This window comes from Hemitrygon akajei, chromosome 4 (assembly GCF_048418815.1).
Source record: "Hemitrygon akajei chromosome 4, sHemAka1.3, whole genome shotgun sequence".
In the NCBI taxonomy this organism is placed as follows: Eukaryota; Metazoa; Chordata; class Chondrichthyes; order Myliobatiformes; family Dasyatidae; genus Hemitrygon; species Hemitrygon akajei.
This window is the reverse complement of record NC_133127.1, coordinates 180152780-180177161: the sequence shown is the minus strand read 5'-3', so window position 1 is coordinate 180177161 and position 24382 is coordinate 180152780. Positions and strand designations below refer to the sequence as shown.

The 24382-nt window shown below is 40.5% G+C and overlaps 1 protein-coding gene across 1 annotated transcript in view; it reads left to right on the top strand.

The window, feature by feature from the left end:
- oca2 (oculocutaneous albinism II) overlaps positions 1–24382 on the top strand; it is a 509488-nt gene that overhangs the window by 374723 nt on the left and 110383 nt on the right. The window contains exons 19-21 of the mRNA XM_073041884.1: positions 8434–8561; positions 17174–17233; positions 21390–21494. Coding sequence (XP_072897985.1) covers positions 8434–8561; positions 17174–17233; positions 21390–21494 — 293 coding nt within the window. The remainder of the gene's footprint in view (positions 1–8433; positions 8562–17173; positions 17234–21389; positions 21495–24382) is intronic.

Sequence of the window (24382 nt, the reverse complement as noted above, 5' to 3'; positions counted from 1 at the left end):
GAAGGAGAGGTCTCATGGCTGCAGGCTTTATTGGGATCTAGAATGAGCCTGGCCATCAGGTAAGTAACTAAAAAGGGAGAGTATGGATTGTCAATGAGCCACGTTGAAAACTGGGGGGATTGTGTGGTTTGAGATAGGAACTTCCATTGAGGAGCTTGAACTCTCAAGGGATTCTTCAGGAGATTAGAGAAATTTGGTTGAAGAGGGTCGGAATCACTGACATATGTCATGAAATTTGTTCTTTAGTGGCAGCAGTACATGCAAGATATAAGAATTACTTCAAGTTGCCAATAATAAATAAATAGTGGAAAAGAGAAGTAGTGAGGTATTCATGGACAGTTTGGAAATCTAATGGTGGAGGGGGAGAGGCTATTGGTAAAAGAGTGAGAGTGGGTCCTCAGTTTCTTGTACCACCTCCCCGACAGTAGAAGTTTTAATGATATAAAGGAATTTCTGGAGAACAGGTCCCCTTTAAGTATCACCAACATCAGAGGTGGAGAAAGTAAAGGGTGGAAGAGGAATATATCGAATAGGAGAGGAGAGTGGACCATAGGAGAAAGGAAAGGAGGAGGGGCACCAGACATAGCTGACAGGCAGGTGAGAAGAGAACAGGTAAGAGGTAAGCCAGAATGGGGAATGGGAAAATAGATAAGGGGAAGGTGGGAGAAATTACTGGAACTTAAAGAACTTAATGTTTATGCCATCAGGTTGGAGATTACCCAGACAGAATATGAAGTGTTGCTCCTCAAACCTGAGGGTGGCCTCATCATATTAGTAGAGGAGAGACATGGACCAACATGTTGGAATGGAAATGGGGAGCGGAATTTAAATGGTTGGCCTCCGGAAACCATGTTTGTTGTGGATGGAGTGAAGTTCTTTAGATTTTTCACCTGTCACTTCCCAGCTTCTCACATCACCCCCCCCCCCACCCACCTACATTTCTCCACACCTGTCTTTCCCTTTCACCTTCCACCTTGTACTCCTTCCTCCCTCTGCTTCCACCTTCTTGTTCTAGCTTCTGGCCCTTTCCTTTCCTGTCCCAGTAAAAGGGCTCAGTCGAAAATGTCAGCTGTTTATTCCCCTCCATAGATGGTGCTTAACCTGCTGAATTCCTCCAGCACTTTGTGTGTGTTCTCCTTGAGGACCATCTGTAGGAATCATCTATGACTAATCCAAACCCATCCCCACCAAGCCACTGCCTCGCTGTCATAGAAGACATGAGTATGTTGAGGTGTCATCCTCGTGCCCTCCATTCCAAAATCCTCTGCAAGAAGTTAGACTTTCAATTTTTTGATTTCTCAGGAAATTTGGGTAGAGTTATTTTTCATTCCTGCAACTCCATATGTAGAATTCAATTTTTCTTTGCCTTTTACCAAAAATAAAACAATAATTCTGAAGACCGACTTCAATTTATTTTTACACCGGTCCAACTCTGAGTTGGTAATACATCATATAAGGAGAAATTTGCTTTTGGAAATTGTGCATTAACAAACAGGCAATTACATTTGTTTATGAACTTATCCTGAATACTTGAGTCATTGACGTTGCTAGATTGCTTGGGGGTACAAAAATGGATTAGTAAATTTGCAGTGGCCAAACAAGTTGCTTTATATAGGTGTTGCTATCATTAGTTGCAATTTATTCCAGAAGCCAACAATTTATATAGTCATCTGAATTCTTTAGAAAACCAAAAATGCTGATTTTTCAGTGATATAAGTAGAATAAAGTCACCTCTAAAATGATCCAAATGTGAAAGCAAGCCTTATAGTGTACATGTGCTTATGATTTTAACGCTTAATACCATATGTTTTTCTCTGAAGAATACTGCCTTACAAACATTTCCCTATTGTTTCTTATCTATTTTCTATCCACTGCCATTAATTATCATGTACCATCAGGAGTATTCTAACTGGTTGCTTCGCCATCTGGTAAGGAGGGGCAATTGTACAGGTTCGGAAAAAGCCGCTGATGGCTGTGAACTCAGCCAGCTCTATCATGGGCATTGGACTCCCCAGCATCGAGGATTTCTTCAAAAGGCAATGCCTCAGAAAGGCGGCATCCATCATTTAGGAGCCCCATCAACCAGGGCATGCTCTCTTCTTATTACTTCCATCAGGGAGAAGGTACAGGAACCAGAAGACATACACTCAGTGTTTTAGGACCAGCTTCTTCCCTTCTGCCATCGGATTTTTGAACAGACGATGAACCAGCCCGTGAACAGCACCTCACTATTTTTCCTCTCTTTTTGCACTACTATTTAATTATTTTTTATATATGTCTTATTGCATTTTTTTTGTACTGCACCGTACTGCTTCTGTAAAACAACAAATTTTAGGAGCAAACACGAGGAAATCTGCAGTTGCTGGAAATTCAAGCAACACACACAAAATACTGGTGGAACGCAGCAGGCCAGGCAGCATACATTAGTAATATTACATCTGTTTCTGATTCTGTTTTTTATCAGAAAGTAATAAATGTGTTTCATCTTTATAAACCTTTTCTGCTTAACTTCTTCTCTTTCTCGTAATTCTTTTCTTTCCGATCTAGTTATTTCTTCAGAGACCGGTGGATTCATGTAGCATGGGCAGTTGCTTTGTGCACGGATTATCTGCACACCTCGTTAGGAGGATGTGTTGGCAGAAACTAATTAGAAGGAAAACAAATAAAAGTAAATGATAAAGTGACTTATCCCTGAATTTGAGCACATTAAATGGCCACAGTTTAAGAGGCAGGTCCACTTTGGCAACCAATGGTTTTAGTGTGCAGAGAAAGAGGTCGAGAGTAAATAATCTGGTGCATCAGGACAAAAGGGCAAATCTTGCTGAAAAACTAATAGCATGTTTGAAAGGTATGCCATGGTGAATGGGAAAATTGGCCAGTAAATTCAAGGCATTAATGAATGGCGTTGTCAATCTCCAGAATCCACTGTTGATTTACACCACACGCCACTGGTTTTATGCAAATTGTACATCAGTCTTGGACTTCTGCTTACTTGTTGGTTTTCATTTTAATTGGCAATTAAACTTATCATTGACAGTTAAACCTGGCAATCAAAGTAAATGCCCTTTGATGATGTGATAATGTGAAAACTCGTCACACTAAAGTGCAACTAATGTAAGAGTATTATGAGTTCAAGCCTCACTCCGAGGATTGACCATAAAACCATAAGACCTAGAAACAGAATTAGGCCATTTGTCCTTCTGTGTTCGCTGCTCCATAGCTGATTTATTATCCCTCTCATCACATTCCGCAGCTTCTCCCTGGAACTATTCACACCCCCTACTAATCAAGAACCTATTAAGCTTTGCTTTAAATATGACTAACGACTTGGCCTCCACAGCCGTCTGTAGCAAGGAAATCCACAGATTCGCTGCTCCCTGACTAAAGAAGTTCCTCCTCATCTCTGTTGTAAAGGGCTGTCCTTCCATTATGAGCCTGTGCCCTCAGCTCCTGGACTCCCCCACTATAGGAAACATCCCCTCCACATCCACTCAAATGATTGAGTGCATCATTTTGGAAGACTAATGGTAGGAAATTAATCTAAGCTCTCCCAAGTCATCCACATTGCAGAGCATTAGAATCACACTGGAGACCTGATTGATGTCATATCCAACCTTTCGTTCACATCACCATATTCACTCAGGCTGTGCCAAGGTTCTGGAAGTACTTTGTTCATCTGTTGTACACCAGCTAGGGATGGCAAATGTATTGGTAGTGGTTGATCCTTGTCACATGTACTGAGATGCAGTGAAAATCTTGTCTTGCATACTGTTCATACTGATTAAATCATTACGCATAAGACCGTAATGTTAAAGCTATATAAGACCTTAGTTAGACCCCACTTGGAATACTGTGTTAGGTTCTGCTCACCTCACTACAGGAAGGATGTGGATGCCATAGAAAGGGTGCAGAAGAGATTTACAAGGATCTTGCCTGGATTGGGGAACATGCCTAATGAGAATAGTTTGAGTGAGCTCGCTTTTCTCCTTGGAGTGACAGAGGATGAGAGGTGACTTGATAGAGATGTATAAGATGATGAGAGGCATTGATTGTGGGGATAGCCAAAGGCTTTTTCCCAGGGCTGAAATGGCTAACATGAGGGGGCATAGTTTTAAGGTGCTTGGAAGTAGGTACAAGGGGGATGTCAGAGCTAGGTTTTTCACACAGAGAATGGTGGGTGTGTGGAATCACTACCAGCAACAGTGGTAGAGGTGGATAAAATAGTGTCTTTTAAGAAACTCAGATAGGTACATGGAGTTTAAGAAAAATAGAGGGATATGCGATAGGGAAATTCTAGGCAGTTTCTAGGGTTGGTTACATGGTTGGAATAACATTGTGGGCTGAAGGGCCTGTAATGTGCTGTAGATTTCTATGATTCTATAAGATGTAGGAGCAGAATGAGACCATTCAGCCTATCGAGTCTGCTCCACCATTCCATCATGGCCGCTCCCACCAAACCCCATACACCTGCCATAACCTGCCAAAGGTTCTTGCCATAACCTTTGATGAGCTGACTTACCAGGAAACACAGTGCAATCAGGTAGGACAAAGGAAACCAATAACAATGCAGCATGAAGTATAATTGCCACAGAAAAGTGCAAGATCATAGCAAAGTGGATTGTGAGGGCACTAGTCCATCTAGTCACACAACAGATTGCTGGACAAATGGGACACCGAGCAGGGTTAAAACCTGTAAGTATCCTGGTGAAGGGTCTTGGCCTGAAACGTCAACTCTTTATTCCTTTCCATAGATGGTTCCTGACCTGCTGAGTTCCTCCAGCATCTTGTGTGCATTACTCTGGATTTCCAGCATCTGCAGAGTCTCTTGTGTTAAATTCAATTGATCAATGTCTGACCTTTTACTTGTGAGCATCACTGTGGTACCATTTCTGGAGCCGCTGCCATGTGGTGCCGGTGATTGAAATTCGATTCAGACTTTGAGCGCTGTCTACATGGTGTCTGCCTGCCCCCCCATGATCACATGGATTCCCTACAGTTGCTCCGGATTCCTCCCACAATGTGAGGTTGCAAGGATAATTGGAAATTGTGGATTTCTCCTGGAGTGTACATGTGTAGTAGAATCTGGGGATGGGGTGGGGGGGAGACGTTGATGAAAAGGTGGAGAGGTGAGAAATGTGATTAATAAACACATGGCAGGTAAAGGCAACTGGGGTTGAGGTAATCTTTTGAGGAGTATAGAAGTATAGGAGAGAATTTAAGAATGAGATTAGGAGGGCAAAAATGAGCTATGAAACATCATAAGCAAGTAAGATTTAAAGGAGAATCTCAAGACATTATCTAAGTGTATCAGGAGCAAGAGGATAGCCAGGGAAAGATCAAGCACCAAATACTAACCTGAGATTCATTTTCTTGCAGGCTTTCTGTGAAAATGAATGTCAGGGTAGTATTTGGTGATATACTGTATACATACTTCGATAATAAATTTATTTTGAACGTACAGGAGCAAAGGGGTAATCTATGTGTGGAGCTAGGTGATGTCAGCAAGGTCCTAAATGAATGTTTCTTAAAGGGATTTGAGGGAAGGGTTTTTTTTTTCCATGCAGAATGATTGATAATTGAGACTTGCTGCTAGAAGAGGTGGTGATGACAGATACAACCACCATGTCTAAGAAACATTTACACGGACACTTAAATAGACAACGCATTGTAGGAGACAGTCTTAACGCAGGCAAGTACAATTATATTGTACTGGTGAAACAAAAGAGGTGCCAGGCCCAGAGTCACCCCATAGTGCCTGGAACCTCCAAGTGTTGCAAACTAATCCCTCTAACATTAAGTCTAACAGGAGGGGAATCAAATGTCCTGAAGCTAACATGACTTCACTGTGGAAGCAGTTTGATGAAACTGTAAACCAAATTCTGGAGGCAATGGTGAAGGGAGAGGCCAATAGAAAGCTATAAGCCATGAGAACAATCATTGTCAGCGTCGCAGCTGAATGGCTCTGCAGGCTGGGTGGAGAGCGAGGTGTCTCCCAGTGGAGGTTGGATGTAGGGGATTCGCAGTCTGTTCTTTAGCCAGAGCCTTCAGCAATTTGGGCATCGAGGGAGAGGGGAAGAGGAGAGCCATCCGCAGTACCACTGATGCTGCAGAGAGGGCCTCAAGATGGCTGTGGCTCAAAAAAGGGGAGCCATGGAGTCATATGTAGCTAGCCATCTGGATACAAGCCTGAGTCTGATCAGCCCTGGCTGGGTCACCTGGAGGAAGCTGTATGATGTTGAAAGACCCGAAACACCCGACGATTCCAGGAACTTCACTGAAGATGTGTCCAGAGGCATCTATGTACACCGTAGATGGGCAAAAATGTCAGAATGAATATGATGGGCTGAAGGGCCTGTTCCGTGTCTGTAACATTTCTCTTTTTATTACATTTACTTGGAACATTGTATATGAAGGCCCAAAGTATTTTTGAAGATCCCTACCACTCTTCCCACAATCTCTGGGATGTCGTGGGTCACACTACCATCAGGAAGGGGGTACAGGAGCATTAGGACTAAGACTGCCAGGTTGTGAGACAAAAGAATACCCTTCCACCACTGAGGTCTCATCAGCAGAATAATGAGCTGATTACTGTTTACCTAAGCTGTGTACTACATGCATTTTGAATTCTATTTCATTAAATTATTTATGGTAATATTTTGTTTTATGGGCTGTATGTGATACGTGTTTTGTGGGCGCACCATGGTCTGGCAGAACATTGTTTTATTTGTTGTATACATGTACAGTTAGATGACAATAAACTTGAACTTTACTGTGACTATATAATTCAACAACTTCCATTATCACTTGATTCCTGTAGGTAATTTGAAATATATAAAAATTGCATGATTGCTGACTGATGTCCCTTTTTCCTAACAGCACCACAACTTTTCAGTTTTCCTGTTTACTCATAGTTCGATTTTCTCTGAGATGTGCTGGTACTGTACTTGGCAAAGTAGCAGACAAAATACAGAAATTCATTGATAATGATGTGCTATGTGACTAGACAGTGTGGATGTGGAGAGGATGTTTCCAATAGTGGGAGAGTCTAAGAGCAGAGGACACTACCTCAGAATACAAGGACATCCCTTTAGAATCAGAATCAGGTTTAATAACACCAGCATATGTCATGACATTTTTTAACTTTACGGCAGCAGTACAATGAAATACATGATAAATAAATATAACAAAATAAACCGAATTACAGTAAGTATTAATACATGTCTATTAAGCAGTTAAGTTAAAATAAGTAGTTCAAAATAAAATGGAAATAAAAATGTAGTAAGGTAGTGTTGGTGGGTTCAGTGTCCATTTAGAAATTGGACAGCAGAGGGGAAGAAGCTGTTCCTAAATTGCTGAGTGTGTGCTTAAGGCTTCCTTCCTCCTTTCCAACAGTAAAAATGAGAAGACGGCATGACCTGGGTGGTGGGGTGGAGTTCCTTAATGATTGACACCACATTCCTTAGGTGGTACGCTCCTTGAAGTTGTCTTGGGTACTAGTGAGGCTAGTACTCATGCTAGAGCTGACTAGTTTTACAACTTACTGCAACTTATTTCGAGCTTGTCAGATGAGGAGATGAGGAGGAATTTATTTTGCCAGAGGGTGGTGAATCTTTGGAATTCATTACCTGAGACGGCCATTGTGGCCTAGTCATTGTGCAAAGTTAAAGTGGCGGTTGATAGGTTCTTGGTAAATCAGGGTGTTAATGATTACATACAGAAAACAGGTTTGAAAGGTAAAAGAAATCAACCATAATTGAATGGGAGAGCAGACTCGATGGGTCAAATGCCCTAATTTTGCTCCTATGTCTTATGGCCTAATGGTGTATATCATAAATATATTTTTCATTTTTGTGTGCCTCGCAACTGCCCACACAACTTATATTTAGCTATAATTATGACATGGAATTAATAATGATATATAAAAAAACTACAAGTCATTCTTACTCTACACCAACCCACCAGCTGGAAATCCTAAATTGCTAATTGTTTTAATTTGTATCGACCATTAACTTTTGGCAGTGCAGTGAGATGCACAAAATGAGCTGCTGTTTCATATTTATCACACACAGTTTGATAACCAAAGCTGTAAGGAATCTCTTCCAATAAAGGTCCTAGAAATAGTTTTGAACACAAGAGATTCTGCAGATGCTGGAAATTCAGAAAATACACACACAACACTGGAGGAACTCAGCAGGTCAGGCAGAATTTATGGAGAGGAATGAAGAGTCAACATTTCAGGCCACCCTGATGAAGGATTGCAGCCTGAAACATTGACTCTTTATACCTCTCCATAAATGCCGCCTGACCTACTGAGCTCCCCCAGCATTTGTTTGCATATCACTCTGGAAATAGCCTTCATTAAGTTTGAGTTACTAGTTTTTGTTAAGTGTTACTTATTGTTCTTCTACTAACTTTTCACATGCATTTTAATAGGTTGGATTGCAATATTAGGTGCCATATGGTTGCTGGTGCTGGCAGACATCCAAGACTTTGAGATAATACTGCACAGGATAGAATGGGCAACACTTCTATTCTTTGCTGCTCTGTTTGTCCTGATGGAGGTACATGTATGCTTTTTTTAAAATTAATTGTGAAGGTTAGGATTGCATGCTTAATATTTTTCAACCCCATTCAAACGATCTCATGGTTGTATACTGCATATATACCTCGATTCTAAATAAATATAGTTGGAATCTTTGAACCCTATTCTCCTGGTGGCATAGTAATGTAGCAGTTAGAGTACATTCCCCCCCCCCCCCCCACCCCACCATGACTGTGGGTTTCATCTATATGCTCTGGTCTTCTCCCATATTCCAAAGATGTACAGGTTAGAGCTGTTAAGATGTGGCCAAGCTATGTTGACACCTGCAGCATGGCAAAACTTGTGGCTCTCCCTACCACATCTTCCATGACCGTGTTGGTCACTGACGCAATGACGCAGCTCACTGTATGCTTTGGTGTACATGAAACAAATAACAGTATTATCTTTTATCGTTTTTCTCCCTATAACTCTTAAACCCCCTTCACCAATAAACTCAGTGGAGTTCGGGGAGTTGAGGGCAGATCTCATCTAAACCTATCGAATGCTGAAAGGCCTGGATAGAGAGGGCATTGAGGGGATGACTTAGAATAAAGGGACATCCTTTGAAAACTGAGATGAGGAGAAATTTCTTCAGTCAGGGGATGGCAGATCTGTGAAACTTGTTTCCGTAGGGAGCAGTGGAGGACAATTCACTGAGTGTATTTTGGGTGGATATTGATAGATTCTTGGTTGGTAAGGTGGGGGTGTTAAGGGCTATAGAGTTAACACAGGAGAAAGGGGTTTGAGAAAAAATAATCAACAATGCTTTAATAGCAGAGCAGACTTGATGGGCTGAATGGCCTAATTCAGCCCCTATAGTTTTTATAGTTTAATTGTAATCAGCAAGAAACTGCAGCAACTGAATTTCCCAGTGGACATTAACTCTCAGGACAACGACTCAAGAAAAAAACGAACTGTTCAATGGATTACAAAATGCATAATAAGACCTGTGCAAAAAGGAAGACGTTTGCCCCTTGTTGTAACAATCTGCAAGAGGAGGTCAGCTTCTGGTGGTCTGAACAAATGATCTGCTAGTCGAGCGGCATCTGTGGTGGAGAAAGGTCAACATTTTGGATTGAAACCTTGCATGTTGAATGTTGAAAGATCTCAACAGAGTGGATGTGGGAGGATGTTTCTTTTGGGTGGGGGAGTATAAGACCAGAGGACACAGCCTCAGAATAGCCAGTGGGTGGTGAGTTTGTGGAATTCATTGCCAGAGACAGCTGTGGGGGCCAGGTTATTGGGTATGTTTAAGACACAGGTTGATAGATTCTTGATTAGTCATAGTTTGAAGGGATATAGGGAGAAGGCAGGGGATTGGGGCTGAGAGGGAAATGGGTCAGCCAGGATGAAATGGTGCAGTAGACTCGATGGGCCCATTGGCCTAATTCTGCTTCTATCTCTGATCATTTTATGGTCTTAGAAGGACTGAGAGTGTTCCAGGGAAATAGCCAATATAAAGAGGAGGGAAAGTGATAAGACTGAGGTATTATCCTCTGTTTGATGTACAGTAGAGCTCTATTGCTAAGTTGTGGTGTCATAATAAGCTATTCGGCCCATTGAAACTGTACAAACCATCAACTGGCCATTATTAGATGAATCCTACCTTAACCCATTTTATTCTCATACCATTTCCATCCATGACTCCATGAACATCTCCCTGCCCCAAATTCTACCACTTTACCTACACATGAGTTCCAGTTAACTTCTGAGCACAAATATTTTTAGGACACGTGAAGAAACCAGAGTATTGGATGAAACCTAGGAAATGAGGGTCAGAACTGAACCGAGGTCACTGTGGAGATGAACTTACTTACTGCCCATTATGCTGCTGGTGTTTAGGGCAGCAACCCTGGTGGTGTTCAGCATTTCCTTCATCATGTCACTAGCTTCCTCTCGGATTTCACTATCATCAGTCATGCAAGTCCCAGGTGGAGTCTCAGGAATACCGTCACACTCGGATGTAAAAGGATTCTTCTTTGCTGTTTCCGTAACAGTTTTGTTTTACTAGTCAGGGTTGTTAGCCCTGAGCTGAACCCCCGAACCTGGAGGACCAGTGGACCACGTTTAGTCTGGCCTCTACCTTTTCATCTGTTTGGCATGGGTGACCCTGCCAAGAGCCAAAGCATAAAGCCCTGACTCCAGCCAGTATAGCTCCCTGGGTCGTTGAGGCATGCAAGCTTCCAAATGATGATAAAGTCGTTGTCCTCTTGGAGGTGGGAATATGAAGCAGTTACTTTATTAATTGTATCAATTCTACCCCCACCCCACCCCATGGGTGTTTCTGCTTCTGAAATTTGGTTCAATGGATGTTGATGGAAACAACTTTTGAAGGCAAACTACAATAGTCAGAGGCTTTCATTATTTTCATTATTCATTATTCTATTTAAGATCAGATTGAATTCTCAGATACTTTATCATTGTGATTGTTTAATTTCAAGAAACTTGCTATTGGTTTTTTATTGTCACATGTACAAAGCTACAGAGAAAAAATTGTCTTGCATACTTTTGCACATTGGTCGCTTGTCAGATTTGCTGTGGTTTTTCATGGATTCTGTAGTATTTCTTTGTTCTTCTGTGAATGCCTGCAAGAAAATGAATCTCAGGGTCATTGTATATGGTGACATTAACATACTTGTTAAAAATTTACATTGCACTTTGAATTTTTGAACTTTATAAAAATTAAAAGATTACATAGTGCATCGAGGTAGAACAATGTAAATCAGTAACATCGCAGAATAAAGTGTAATGGATACAGAGGAAGTAAAATGCAGGTAAACAATAAATTGTAAGAAGTGAGTTTGGAATGGGTGTATTTGCTAAACTAGGTGGCATGGTAAAATTTCCTGAAATAAGTAACAATTTTCAAATGAACCATGAGTAATGGAATTGAATGAAAATTGGTCTGGCACATGGGGAATCTGTGGTCAACACAAAGAAATAGAGAATTGACTCAGATCTGGACGAAGATACCTTCAGGATTTAATCCAGAACGGGGGTGCATAAGGACAATTAAATAATTAAGTTTGCAGGGTCATGCAACAGGTATTGACAATGTCTGCAAGCACTGGGTTGAGAGATGATGTTTACCTGTCTGTGCAGGAATGGCTTAAGGAGTAATGGCAGTTATGGAGGGCATCTGTCAGAGAAAGTACATGTTGCCTATGAGGAGAGCAATACCATTTCATCCCCTGTTATTACTTGCACCCATAATAAAGGATGTAATAACAGAACACTTTGATGAAAACAATTGGATGCAGCAGTCAATAAAGATTTATGAAAATAAAATGGTGTTTGAAAAATGTTCTGAAGTGCTTTAAGGATGTGATCAGTAGAATAGACTCTGTGTCCCTTTTTTTTTTAGGTACACCTGTACACTAGCTCTTTAATACAAATATCTAACCAGCCAATCAGATTGTAGCAACTCAATGCATAAAAGCATGCAGACCTGGTCAAGAGGTTCATTTGTAAACATCAGAATGGGGAAGAAATGAGAGACTTTGATTATGGAATAAGACCATAAGACATAGGAGCAGAACCAGCCCATTTGGCCCATTGAGTCTGCTCCGCCATCCAATCATGGCCGATCCTTTTTACCCCTCCTCAGATCCACTCCCAGGCCTTCTTCCTGTAACCTTTGATGCCGTGTCCAGTCAAGAACCTATCTATCACTGCCTTAAATACACCCAGCAACCTGGCCTCCACAGCTGCTTGTGGTAATAAATTCCACAAATTCACCACCCTCTGGCTAAGAAAATTTCTCCACATCTCTGTTTTAAATGGGCACCCCTCTATCCTGAGGCTGTGCCTTCTTTTCCTAGAGCTCCCCCACCATGGAAAACATCCGTTCCACATCTACTCCGTCTAGGCCTTTCAAAATTCAAATGGTTTTGATGAGATCCCCCCTCATCCTTCTAAATTCCAGTGAGTATAGACCCAGAGCTATCAAATGTTCCTTGTATGATAATCCTTTAATTCCTGGAATCATCCTTGTGAACCTCCTCTGAACCCTCTCCAATGCCAACACATCTTTTCTTAGATGAGGAGTCCAAAACTGTTCATAATACTCAAGGTGAGGCCTCACCAGTGCCTTATAAAGCCTCAGCATCACATCCCTGCTCTTGTATCCTAGACCTCTTGAAATGAATGCTAACATTGTATTTGCCTTCCTCACCACTGACTCTACCTGCAAGTTAATCTTCAGGGTGTTCTGCACAAGGGCTCCCAAGTCCCTTTACATCTCAGATTCCTGGATTTTCTCCCCTTTCAGAAAATAGTCTGCACATTTATTTCTACTACCAAAGTGCATGACCATGCATTTTCCAACATTGTATTTCATTTGCCACTTTATTGCCCATTCTCCTAATCTGTCTAAGTCCTTCTGCATCCTACATGTTTCCTCAACACTTCCTGTCCCTCCACCAATCTTTGTATCATCTGCAAACTTGGCAACAAAGTCATCTATTCCATCATCTAAACCATTGATATACAGCATAAAAAGAAGTGGTCCCAACACCAACCCCTGCAAAACACCACTTGTCACTAGCAGCCAACCAGAAAAGGATCCTTTTTTTATTCCCACTCGCTGCCTCCTACCAATCAGCCAAAGTGCCAGTAATTTTCCTGTCATATCATGGGCTCTTAACTTGGTAAGCAACCTCATGTGTGGCACTTTGTCAAAGGCCTTTTGAAAATCCAAATGCACAAAATCCACTACATCCCCTTTATTTATCCTACTTGTAATCTCCTCTAAGTGAGTTGATTACTCAAAGAGAATGATTGTTGGTTGCATATGTTTGTGTATCTCAGAAACTGCTGACCTCCTGGGATTTTCATGCACAGTAGTGTCTAGAGGAGGGGTTCCCAATCTTTTTAATGCCTTGGGCCCCTACCATTAACCAAGGAGTCTGTGGACACCAAGTCGGGAACCCCTGCTTTAGAGTTTACAGAGAATGGTGCAAAAAGACAAAAAGTGAGTGGCGTTCTATGAGTAAAAAGAGAGGTCAAAGAAAGATGGCTAGGAATGTTCAAGCTGGCAGGAAGGTGACAATAACTCAAATAACCACACGTTACGACAGTGATATGCAGAAGGGCATCTCAGAATGCACAACATGTTAAATCTTGAAGTTACAGTAGAAGAAGCATGAACATATACTTAGTGGCCACTTTGTTAGGTACAGGAGGTAGCTGAATGTCTATGGATGTGGTGAATTTGAAATTGCTGAAGGTTTTCGACTAGACCCTGTGCAGGATGTTGATTGGCCTTGAGGATAATATACTGAAATAAAATGAGAATTGGTTAACCTACTGGTAGCAAGGAGGTAGGAATAATTGGGTCACTCTGAGAATGGAAGTCTGGAATGTAATGCAGGGATTGGTGCTGGTCCTCAGCAATTCACAGTCAACATTTACTATCTGTGCAAGGGATAATATCTCATATTTTCAAGTTTCTTGTGATGCAAAATCAGGTGGGATTTGCTTCAGACTTGGCAGATTTGGTAGCACAGAAATGGAGTTCCACACAAGGCAGATGAGGAAGGGTAGAAATTTCATTTCCCGAAAGACGTCTGTCAACCTGATAGAATTTGTAAAAACAACCCATCAATTTAAAGAACACAGGAGATTTACCTCTTCCACCTCACTTCCCAACTTCTCACATCATTCCCCTCCCCCCCACAACTGTTCCAAACATCCACCTACCTTCCCCTCACCTGGACCCACCTTCCCCCATTTTCCTATCCTGGCTTCTGCTCCCTTCCATTCAAGTCCTGATGAAGAGTCTCTGCCTGAAACATCGACTGTTCGTTTTGCTCCATAGATGCTGCCTAAACTATAGAGTTCCTCCAATGTTTTGTGCATTTTCCTCTAGTCGTTCCATGGTTACTAACATTGATACAATTTTTATATTCCACACTTCCTGTATTTAAAGTCCTTAGCTCAAATTCCTCAATCTATAAATGACTGAATAAACGACTTAATCTGTGATGGGAATGAACCTGTGGTTTTTCTTTTTAGTGCATATTGAGGATCTATGTTCTTATAAAATCTTTTAGCATTAAGATACCTAAAATACTCAAATAATTAATTCAAATAGACTAATTCTCTTGCTGTATTTGCATATGAATTTCACTGCTTATTAGCACTTAGTAACTATATAGTTTTATTTAATTTCTTCATTTTTAGGATCTGAGTATTTCTGGCAAAGCCAAAATTTATTGCTCATCCTTGATTAGCATATTAAAATAGTATTCTGTTGGCGCGTGGCCTAGTGGGCAAGGCATCAGACTAGTAACCTGAAGGTCACTGGTTCGAGCCTCAGCTGAGGCAGCGTGTTTGTGTCCTTGAGCAAGGCACTTAACAACACATTGCTCTGCGACGTCACCAGTGCCAAGCTGCATGGGTCCTAGTGCCCTTCCCTTGGACAACATCGGTGGCGTGGAGAGGGGAAGGCCTTGTAGCTTGGGCAACTGCCAGTCTCCCATACAACCCTGCCCAGGCCTGTGCCCTGGAAACTCCAGGCGCAGATCCATGGTCTCTCGAGACCAATGGATGCCACCATAAAAATAGTATTGATGCCACAATTCAATAATTTTAGTAGGTGTTGGAGGAAATCAGTGGGTCATCTATGGAGAGAAAGAGACATTTGGCATTTTAGGTCGTGACTACTGTCCTCTCTAATCTGTGCAGGTGTGTGGCCACGCAGTAACTGAAATGTTCCCATGCACATAGCCTGTATTGCTGCGCAATTAAAATTTTCTTAATATTTAAACACTTAAAGTGCCGCACAGTTTTCAGGCTGTGTAAAAATTTCCTGCTCAGACGAATGGTTGGTCAGCACAGCTGTTAAACAAAAATTAGAGGAAATATTGGTCGAGACCCTTGATCCAGGCTGAAAGACAGAAAGGAGATCACCAGAGTAAAAAGGTGAAGGGATGGGTGGAACAAGAGCTAGTAAGGGATAGGTGAATCCGGGTGGAGAAAGGTGAGTGGCAGATGGAGGAGGGAAGAGTGGGAATGGCACCAGAGGCTGGGAGGTGAAAGGTGGATAGAACAAAGGGCTGATAGGAAAGGTAGGTGGATCATGGAATCAAATAAGGGAGGTGGGAAACATTATGGGACCCAGTGGGAAGAGTGGAACAAAATAGAATGATGTCAGGAACTGGTCTGATCAGAGGAGAGGATAAGGGACAGAGGGGGAGCAACACACACAAAATGCTGGTGGAACACAGCAGGCCAGGCAGCATCTATAGGAAGAAGTACAGTCGACGTTTCGGGTCGAGACCCTTCGTCAGGACTAACTGCCATTAGATTACAGACTAGCTATACTGAAAATATGAGCTGTTCCTCTATATTGTAATCAAAATGGCCCACAACCGGGAGTGAATGTAATTGAATAGCTCTTTAACCAGATAGAACATAGTCAATACATAGAAAATGCTGAAGGGCAGACAGCATCTATAGAGAGGCATAAACAGTCAGCGTTTTGGGCTCAGACTTCATCAGGACTGGAAAGGAAGGGGTAAAAAGTTGTAATAAGAAGGTGGTGGGAGAAGGGGAAGAAATATAAGTTGGCAGGTGATAGGTGAAACCAGGTGAGGGGGATGGTAGGTGGGTGGGGGAAGGGGGAAATGAAGTGAGAAACTGGGAAGTGTTAGTGGAAAATTAAAGGACCAAAATTATTGAGCCAAATAGCTTACTACATAGTATGATCCTATAATTTTGCATTTTTATTCAATATTTAATTTAATTCTTTCAGTATCCAGTCTGTCACACCCTGTAAGAATTCTGTAACATTCAAAAAAGTGTTATTTCATTCTTCTGACTCTAGATAATACAAGCTTGAGAATAGAGTGTTGGTGGATGCCATCTATATTTTGTGATTGAATTTAAAAAAAGGTCGTTAGGTGATCTGGCTGAATGTTTAATATGACTGTACTAATCTTCACCCTCATTGACTGTAAACAAACTTGTGACTGATTGTGGGCCGGTTTGGTTCTCAAGAGGCTCTCTGGAACTGGAGTTCGGACCATGAATGTAGAGAATATCAAGTAGCAAAAGTGATCAGCTTTATGGGTGAAAGTTATGGGGAAAATTTAAAAATATGTCACATTAGAAATGAAATAAAATTAAAAACAATTGGTTGAGAAAATGAGGTAAAATTGATGGAAGGATATTATTAATGGTGTTTAACCTGCTTTAAGTCACGATCAGCTGACCATACCCATCCAGGTAGTGTTTCCCGAAATCTGAGCTGCTCTGTCATTGTGTTACGAGTTTGTTTCAGCATCTCAACGTATCAGCTCAAAGGTAAATGTTCAAAACTTGACAAATGCATCCAATACCAAACTGAGAGCTGTAGTTCTATAACCTTGAGGCAGGGTCTTCTAGCAAAGTGATAAATCCATGCTGAGATCTACTTTCGGGGAAGACTTTGTAACTAGTGATGTCATATTAACTAAAAAATGACAAACTTACCAGAAGTGCAAATAGTTATTTGCTGACCCTGTCTTTTCAGAGAGCAACCAGGCCACCATGTCTTGCACTGATCATCTCTTTCTTGATTTTACACTTAATTTACCATTTCTATTTTAGGCATTGGCCAACTTGCAATTGATTGACTACATCGGAGAACAGACTGCCGTTCTGATAAAGGTAACTCCTAACTGTTAGAGTGGAAGCTCTCAGAACAGAACTTGCTGCTTCTGCTGCTATCCACACAAAGCATGACTGATCTCAAGTTGCTACAGTGCTATTGAGATCACATTTATCCTGAATGAAATGAGAAGGATCCATTTGCTGCAGTTAGCAGCTCTGGCCACACCAGAGGTTGGTGCAGATATGAGAAGAATTACAGGCTGATTAATGGTCGGTTTCTGATATTCAAGGTTCTCCTACCTCTTGGCAATAGTTGCACTGATCTGAGATTATTTGCATCCTTTACCAGAGTCGAAGACGTACTTGTGGTCTGTCTTCTTTCACATCCTATGTTTGGAAGTAATCTACTATTTGTAGCATTCATGGAACATCATGATTTTCGGATGAGACACCACAAGTACATATTGGATGCACCTTCTCTGAAGTGCTTGTTAAAAGTGCTATGATAAGACCATAGGACCTTAAGATATAGGAGCAGAATTAGGCTATTTGTCTCATTACATCTACTCCACCATTTCATCACGTCTAATCTATTTTCCCGCTCAGCACCAATCTCCTGCCTTCTCTCCGTATCCTTTCATGCCCTGACCAATCAACTACCTATGAAGCCCTGCCTTAAATATACACAATAACTTGGCCTCCATATCCGGCCGTGGCATCGAATTCCACAGGTTTACCACCCTCTGGCTAAAGAAATTCCACCTCATCTTTGTTCTAAAAGGACACTCCTCTATTCTGCGGTTGCGTCCTCTGGTCTTAGACTCCTCCAGCATAAGAAACATCCTCTCCACATCCACTTTATTGAGGCCTTTCAACATTCAATAGGTTTCAATGAGGTTACTCTTCATTCTTCTGAACTCCAGTGAGTACAGGCCCAGACCCAGCAAACACTCTTCATATGACAAGCCTTTCAATCTCAGAATCATTTTCGTAAACCTCCTTTGAACCCTCTCCAGTTTCAGCACATCCTTTCTAAGATAAGGGGCTCAGAACTCCTCACATTACTCGAAGTGATGCCTCACCAGTGCTTTTTGAAGCCTCCACCATTACATGTAGTATACTGCAATTAGACATGCCAGAAGACCTGCGCACAGTAGGCTTTCACAAATATCAATAACGTGGTGCCTTTACAATTTTTCGTTGGTCATTTTGACGGAAGAATATAACCTGGACTCAGGATATGATGCCTCTTGGCTAAGCCATATGGGGATGTTACCAATTCTCAGCTGAGTAGTTACATGCTCAAGTCTTTAGAATGTAATCTAACTCTTATTCCTATACCTCAACACATTTAACTAGCTCTCCAATGCAGCTGCTAAGATCAGGAAGGCAGCATATTGAGCAATATGATAGCAGAGTATTAAGTTGATGGTCTGATTTAAACTGCCAGGCAGGTGGGGCTAAAAACAGGCTATTAATTCCTCATGCAGCTCATCACTTCCCATTGCCAAACAGATGCTCTGAATCAAAGGCACTAACAATGCCAGGGGCTGTCCTGAAATATTTTAATTAGCCTGACCCCAACTGGCCGCAATTAACTCCAATCAGCCATGTGGACTGCGGACAACAGTCTTTAAATCTGCCTTGAATCTGCAAAGAAAAATCATTCTTAAAATGAAATCAACAGACTCTTTAAAAATAATACTTTGCCAACACCCCACTGTTAGTGACTCAACCAATTTCATTGCTGCATTAAGGTATTAATTATTATTGCTCTGAACATATTTACTGATGTTCCTAGAAGGCAGAGGTCACCAAACTTGTAAAACTGACCTGAAGTTAACAAGCAGGTTCATAAAGAAATTGCACATTTCGATGGTGTTAGTTTATGTAAGATCCATGCCATTACTGTTATGCCATCTGGCAGACTGTATTATCTAACACGAGAGGGTTTGCACAAACCAAGACCTGCTACAGGAAGATGCAGAATGGGCTGTGGTTTCAGAAAGAACAGATCTTCAAAATAGTAGTGTGGAACTATTTGGTTTACCAGAGAGGGCAAGCATGACACAGGTGTAAAGTGCCATCTGTAACACCCTCCCCACACGGAGTTTAGTCGTTTAGCTAATGTTGATAGCATAACACTATTACAGTGCCAACAACCCAGTTTTAGTGCTGCCACTGTCTATAAGGAGTTTGTACGTTCTCCCTGTGACTGTGTGAGTTTCCTTTGGGTGGTCTGGTTTCCTCTTACATTCTGGGGTTGGGTGGGTTGGTCGGTTAATCAGTCACATAGGTAAAATTGTGTGGCATAGGCTCATTGGGCTGGAAGGGCCTGTGACTGTGCTGTATAAATGAATAAGAATATTTATAATGCACCTCATTCTGACTCAGAGTTGTGTTATATAACCTGGAAGAAGGCCATTTTGCTCATCGTTCCTCTGTGGTTATCTTACTGAGGTGTACGGTGATCTTATGGAGGAATACAGTAAACTTTTACAGGTGTATATAAAGTGAATACAGTCTTTCCCCCAGTGTTGGGGAACCAAGAACTCAATGGCATAGGTTTCAGGTGAGAGGAAAATTGAAAAGAGATTTGAGGTGCTACTTTTTTTCCCACACAGAGAGTTGTGGGTATATGCAATGAGATGCCAGAAGAAGTGGTTGAGGCAAGTTCAATAACAACATTTAAAAGGTGCTTGATTAGGTGCAAGGATCCAGCAGGCCAAAAGTGAGCAAATGGGTATCTTGGTTAGTATAGACCAGTTGTCCAAGTGGCCTGTTTTCATATTTTATGACTATGACATGATGAGTTTTTGACTCGTACCAGTTCTATGAAAAAATTCTTTAAATAGTCCTGCTCTCTAACTCTTTCCAAATAGTCCTGTAAATTTTATTTCTTTCCACTCTATCTCATTGTCTTTCAAAAGTCTTTAATGCACCTGTATTCAGCACCTTTTCAGACAGAACATTCTACATCATACCAGCTCACTGTTTCCTCTGTCAATTTACTACCAGTTCAGCTAATTGCATTAAACTTGCCTCCCTTGGTTACTGATCCTCCTTTTACCAGAAACAAGTTTATTTAAATTTTCAATGACTTTGAATACTTTCCTGTATTTGCTAGAATATAAGAAATTAATTGTAGTTAGTGACTAACATTGGATTAATAAATGGTAAATTGCTTCAATTAATTTGCATTTCAGAGCATATCTTTGCACTACAGCAGCTGGGGAAATGGAAATTCATCCTTACAAAATCACAAATCACTACCAAAAACTTTGAGATATGGAACAAAAAATGGTCTTATTGAATTTAAATGAATAATAAATAAATGCACAATGTATACTGAGAACTGAACTTGTTTGCCAAGAACAATGACAATACGTTGCTGGTTCACAGTGGGAGACCACTTAAGGGATTTGCTTTGGAAACTGACAAGACAATCTCTTCTATTGGTATTTGTGCAATGACACTTTATGAAACAACATATAATCAATTTTTAGTTTATTTAAACCACCTGCTGCCCACAAGACTATTATTTATATTGCCTATAGATTGTCTACTGGTGTTGGACTACTTTTGAGATAAAAACCTCCAACAGGAATGCATCTCCACTTATATAGGATTCAATGGGGAAAACGTTTGTATTACAGAAAACTGTATGAATAGTGTTCCAGAAATGAAACCTTCTATAACATAACTGTAGTTTTGTTTAAAATTCTCAATGTATTATGGGGAAGAAAAATAGAATGTATAACCTCATTGCCTAGATAGTCAGTTTAGATCATTATTGTTGGTTACTTTTGGATATCTGATAGTGCTGTTCTTGTATATGCTCTGCAAATACAGAATTATTTCTTAATGCAATGCATTTCTTATTTCTTTTGCCTAGATCTAATTTTGGATTCCATACTTTTCTTTTAACACAGTAACATTATACTGAAGCAAAATTTGACAGATGCTGGTAATATGAAATATAATAAAAAAATGCTGAAAATATTCAACAGGTCAGGCAGCACCTGTCAGGGGAAAAGAGGTCGTGCTTTTGATCAGACTTAAATTGACTAGGTTTATGATGATGAGTCACTAACTTGAAATGTTGGCTGTGTGTGCCTGACCTACTGCGAGTTTCCCCATTGGGATTGCCTGATATCTGTCACTTATTTTTTTCTACACTAATGCCCCGTATTTTTTTTTCTCTTTACTCCAGTCTGTGCCAGAAGATCAACGACTTGCAATTGCTCTAATCCTGGTCATTTGGGTCAGTGCCCTCGCAAGTTCTCTGATAGATAACATTCCTTTCACTGCAACCATGGTAAGACAAATCTTGGATGTTTAGACAAAAAAAAGTCAATTCAACTTCTAAGTTCAACCTTCCTAATTGTATCTCAATGTTTTATTTTTTTTCATATCATGTCAACTTTGAGAAAACCCTTTCAGCTCACTATCCACCTTTAGTGTTGCTTCTTCCCCTCCAGCATCAGATTTCTGAATGGACAATGGCCCAAGGCATGAGCATGATCTCCATTTTGCACTGATTAATTAATTTAATTTTAATATATTTACTATTGTATTTTATAGTATTTTATGTATTGTACTGTACTGCTCAGCTGCCACAAAAAACAAATTTCATGACGTATATCAGTGATAATAAAACAAATTCTGATTCAACTTAAATCAACTTAAAATAAATTTTAAGAAATACAATTTGCTTGGACCATGCATTTGTAGCAAAATATCTCCTTGCATGATTAAACTTCAAATAAATTCATTTGTAGCAAGGTAACATCTTTGAACTTTCACTAGTAAATTACTTACTTCAGTAATTGGGAGGTCAAAAATAGTTTTGTTTTGCATCACAAACTCTACTTCTTGGCTATTAAATTTATACATCTTCTAGACAGCTGTCTACAATACAACATAGTCATTAAAAACCTCACTGTTAAGTCTGATCAATAATTGAATTCCAGACCAGAAATCGTGCATAACTAAATCTTCTTATTCTCCCTCTGCAAGTTCTCTTGCTTGGAGCTATAATCTCTTCACCTGACAGTTCATTGGTTTCCAAACCAACACTTGCTTGTCTATGGTGTACAAACGTAATATCATCCCATTTCCCTGTGATCATTGTCCGAATTCACTTCCTGTAACATCACCCCCCTGCTTATGCAGACTCTCAGTTAAGCAGTTCCTCAATTACAAGATTTCTGCCAGTATTTTGCAATCCATCCATAATTTTACTCTTATACCTCTTTAGCCCTTTAATTCTTAAGTCTGTGCCTCTCTAATGTTTGCCTCTTGCTTATCACAGTCTTAGAGTTGTACAATGTGTAAGCAAGTCCTTTAGCCCATCACATCTATGCAACCTAGTGTCCACCTCATCTAATCCCACTTCCCTGAATTTGGCCCATATCCTTCTCAGCCTTTCCTATCCATGTGCTTGTGAATTTAATTGTCCCACTTTTTGGCTGTGATTTGAGCTGTCAAGCTTATAAACTTGCTGAGATCTTCTGCTCCCATTCTCTCCTTAAAGTTGCTCAAAAAAAAAGCTTTGTGTTTTGCCGAACATCTCCATTTGTCACATTTCTCCTTGTGTGTCCTGGTTCTACTTAACCTTATCTATTCTGCATGTTATTTCCTCAAAGAATTTCAACAGATTTGTCAGACAAGATTCCCCTTTAGAAAACCATGCTGACTTGGACCTATTTTACCACATATCTCCAAGTACCTTGAAAACTCATCCTTACCTAATAGATTCCATCATATTTCCAACCACTGACATCATGATAACTGGCCCATAATTTCATTTCTTCTGCCTCCCTACGTTCTTAATCCTTACATACTGTTTGGGTCAAATTTGACCTGTTTTGACATTTGACAACAGTAAAAACACCTTAAAACCTCACTTAAAACACTTTTATACAGGTGCTACAAATTTTTGTACATTGAGTCAAATTTGACCCATATCTGTTGAAATGGATTTTAGATCTCTGAAACATTAATTAAGGATTAATCACCCATTTATTAATGTCAGATAGGTTATTTACACATTCTAAACCGATCTGCGGTTCAAAATTTGGCACAGAGACTTGTTATGAGGGGATTCTTGGGCCAGGTCAAAATTGACATCTGCAATTTTCCAGTAGTCAGGAACTATTCCAGAAACTAATGATTCTTGAAAGATAATTTCTAATGATCTCTTCTGCTACTTCTTTCAGAATGCCGGGGTGTAGTCTATCTGGTCCAGGTGACTGATCTACTGTATCTTCAGCCTTTTCAGTTTCCCAAGCACCTTCTCCTTAGTAATAGCGATGACCCTCACTTTTGCCCCGTGACATTTTTGCTTTTCTGGTATTGTGCTTGTGTCTTCCACAGAAAAGACTGATGCAATTTTCTTAAGTTTGTCTGCCATTTCTTTGTCTCCAATTACTACCTCTCCAACATCATTTTTCTGCAGTATGGTATCCACTCTCATCTCCCTTTTACTCTTCACATATCTGAAAACTTTTTGTTTCCTCTTTTATATTATTGACTAACTTACCTTCATATTTTGTCCTTTCTTTCTTTATGGCTTTTTCAGTTGCCCTCTATTGCTTTTTAAAATCTCCCCAATCCTCTAATTTTTGCTATTTTATACGCCCTCTCTCTTGCTTTTATGCTATGTTTGACTTCCCTTGTCAGCCACAGTTGCCTCATCCTCCCTTTTAGAATACTTTTTAATCTTTGGGATGTATCTTTCCTGTGCCTTCTGAACTTCTGCCAGAAACACCAGCCATTGTTGTTCTGCTGTCATTTCTGCTGGTGTCCCCTTCCAATCAACTTTGATCAGCTCCTCTCTCATGCCTCTGTAATTCCTTTTACTCCACTGTAATATTGATACATTTGATATTACCTTCTCCTTCATAAATTGCAGGCTGAATTCTATCATATTATGATTATTGTCTCCCCAAGGGTTCCTTTACCTTAAGCTCCCTAATCATATCTGGGTCATTACATAACCCCAATCCAGAATTGCCAATCCTGTGGAGGGTTCAACCACAAACTGCTCTAAAAAGCATTCGTAACTATTCTACAATTTCCCACTCTTAGCATCCAGCATCAACTGGATTTTCCACAATCTACCTGCATATCGAAATCCCCCATGATCATCGCAACATTGCCGTTTGTACATGCTGTTTTAATCTCCTCTTGTAATTTGTAGCC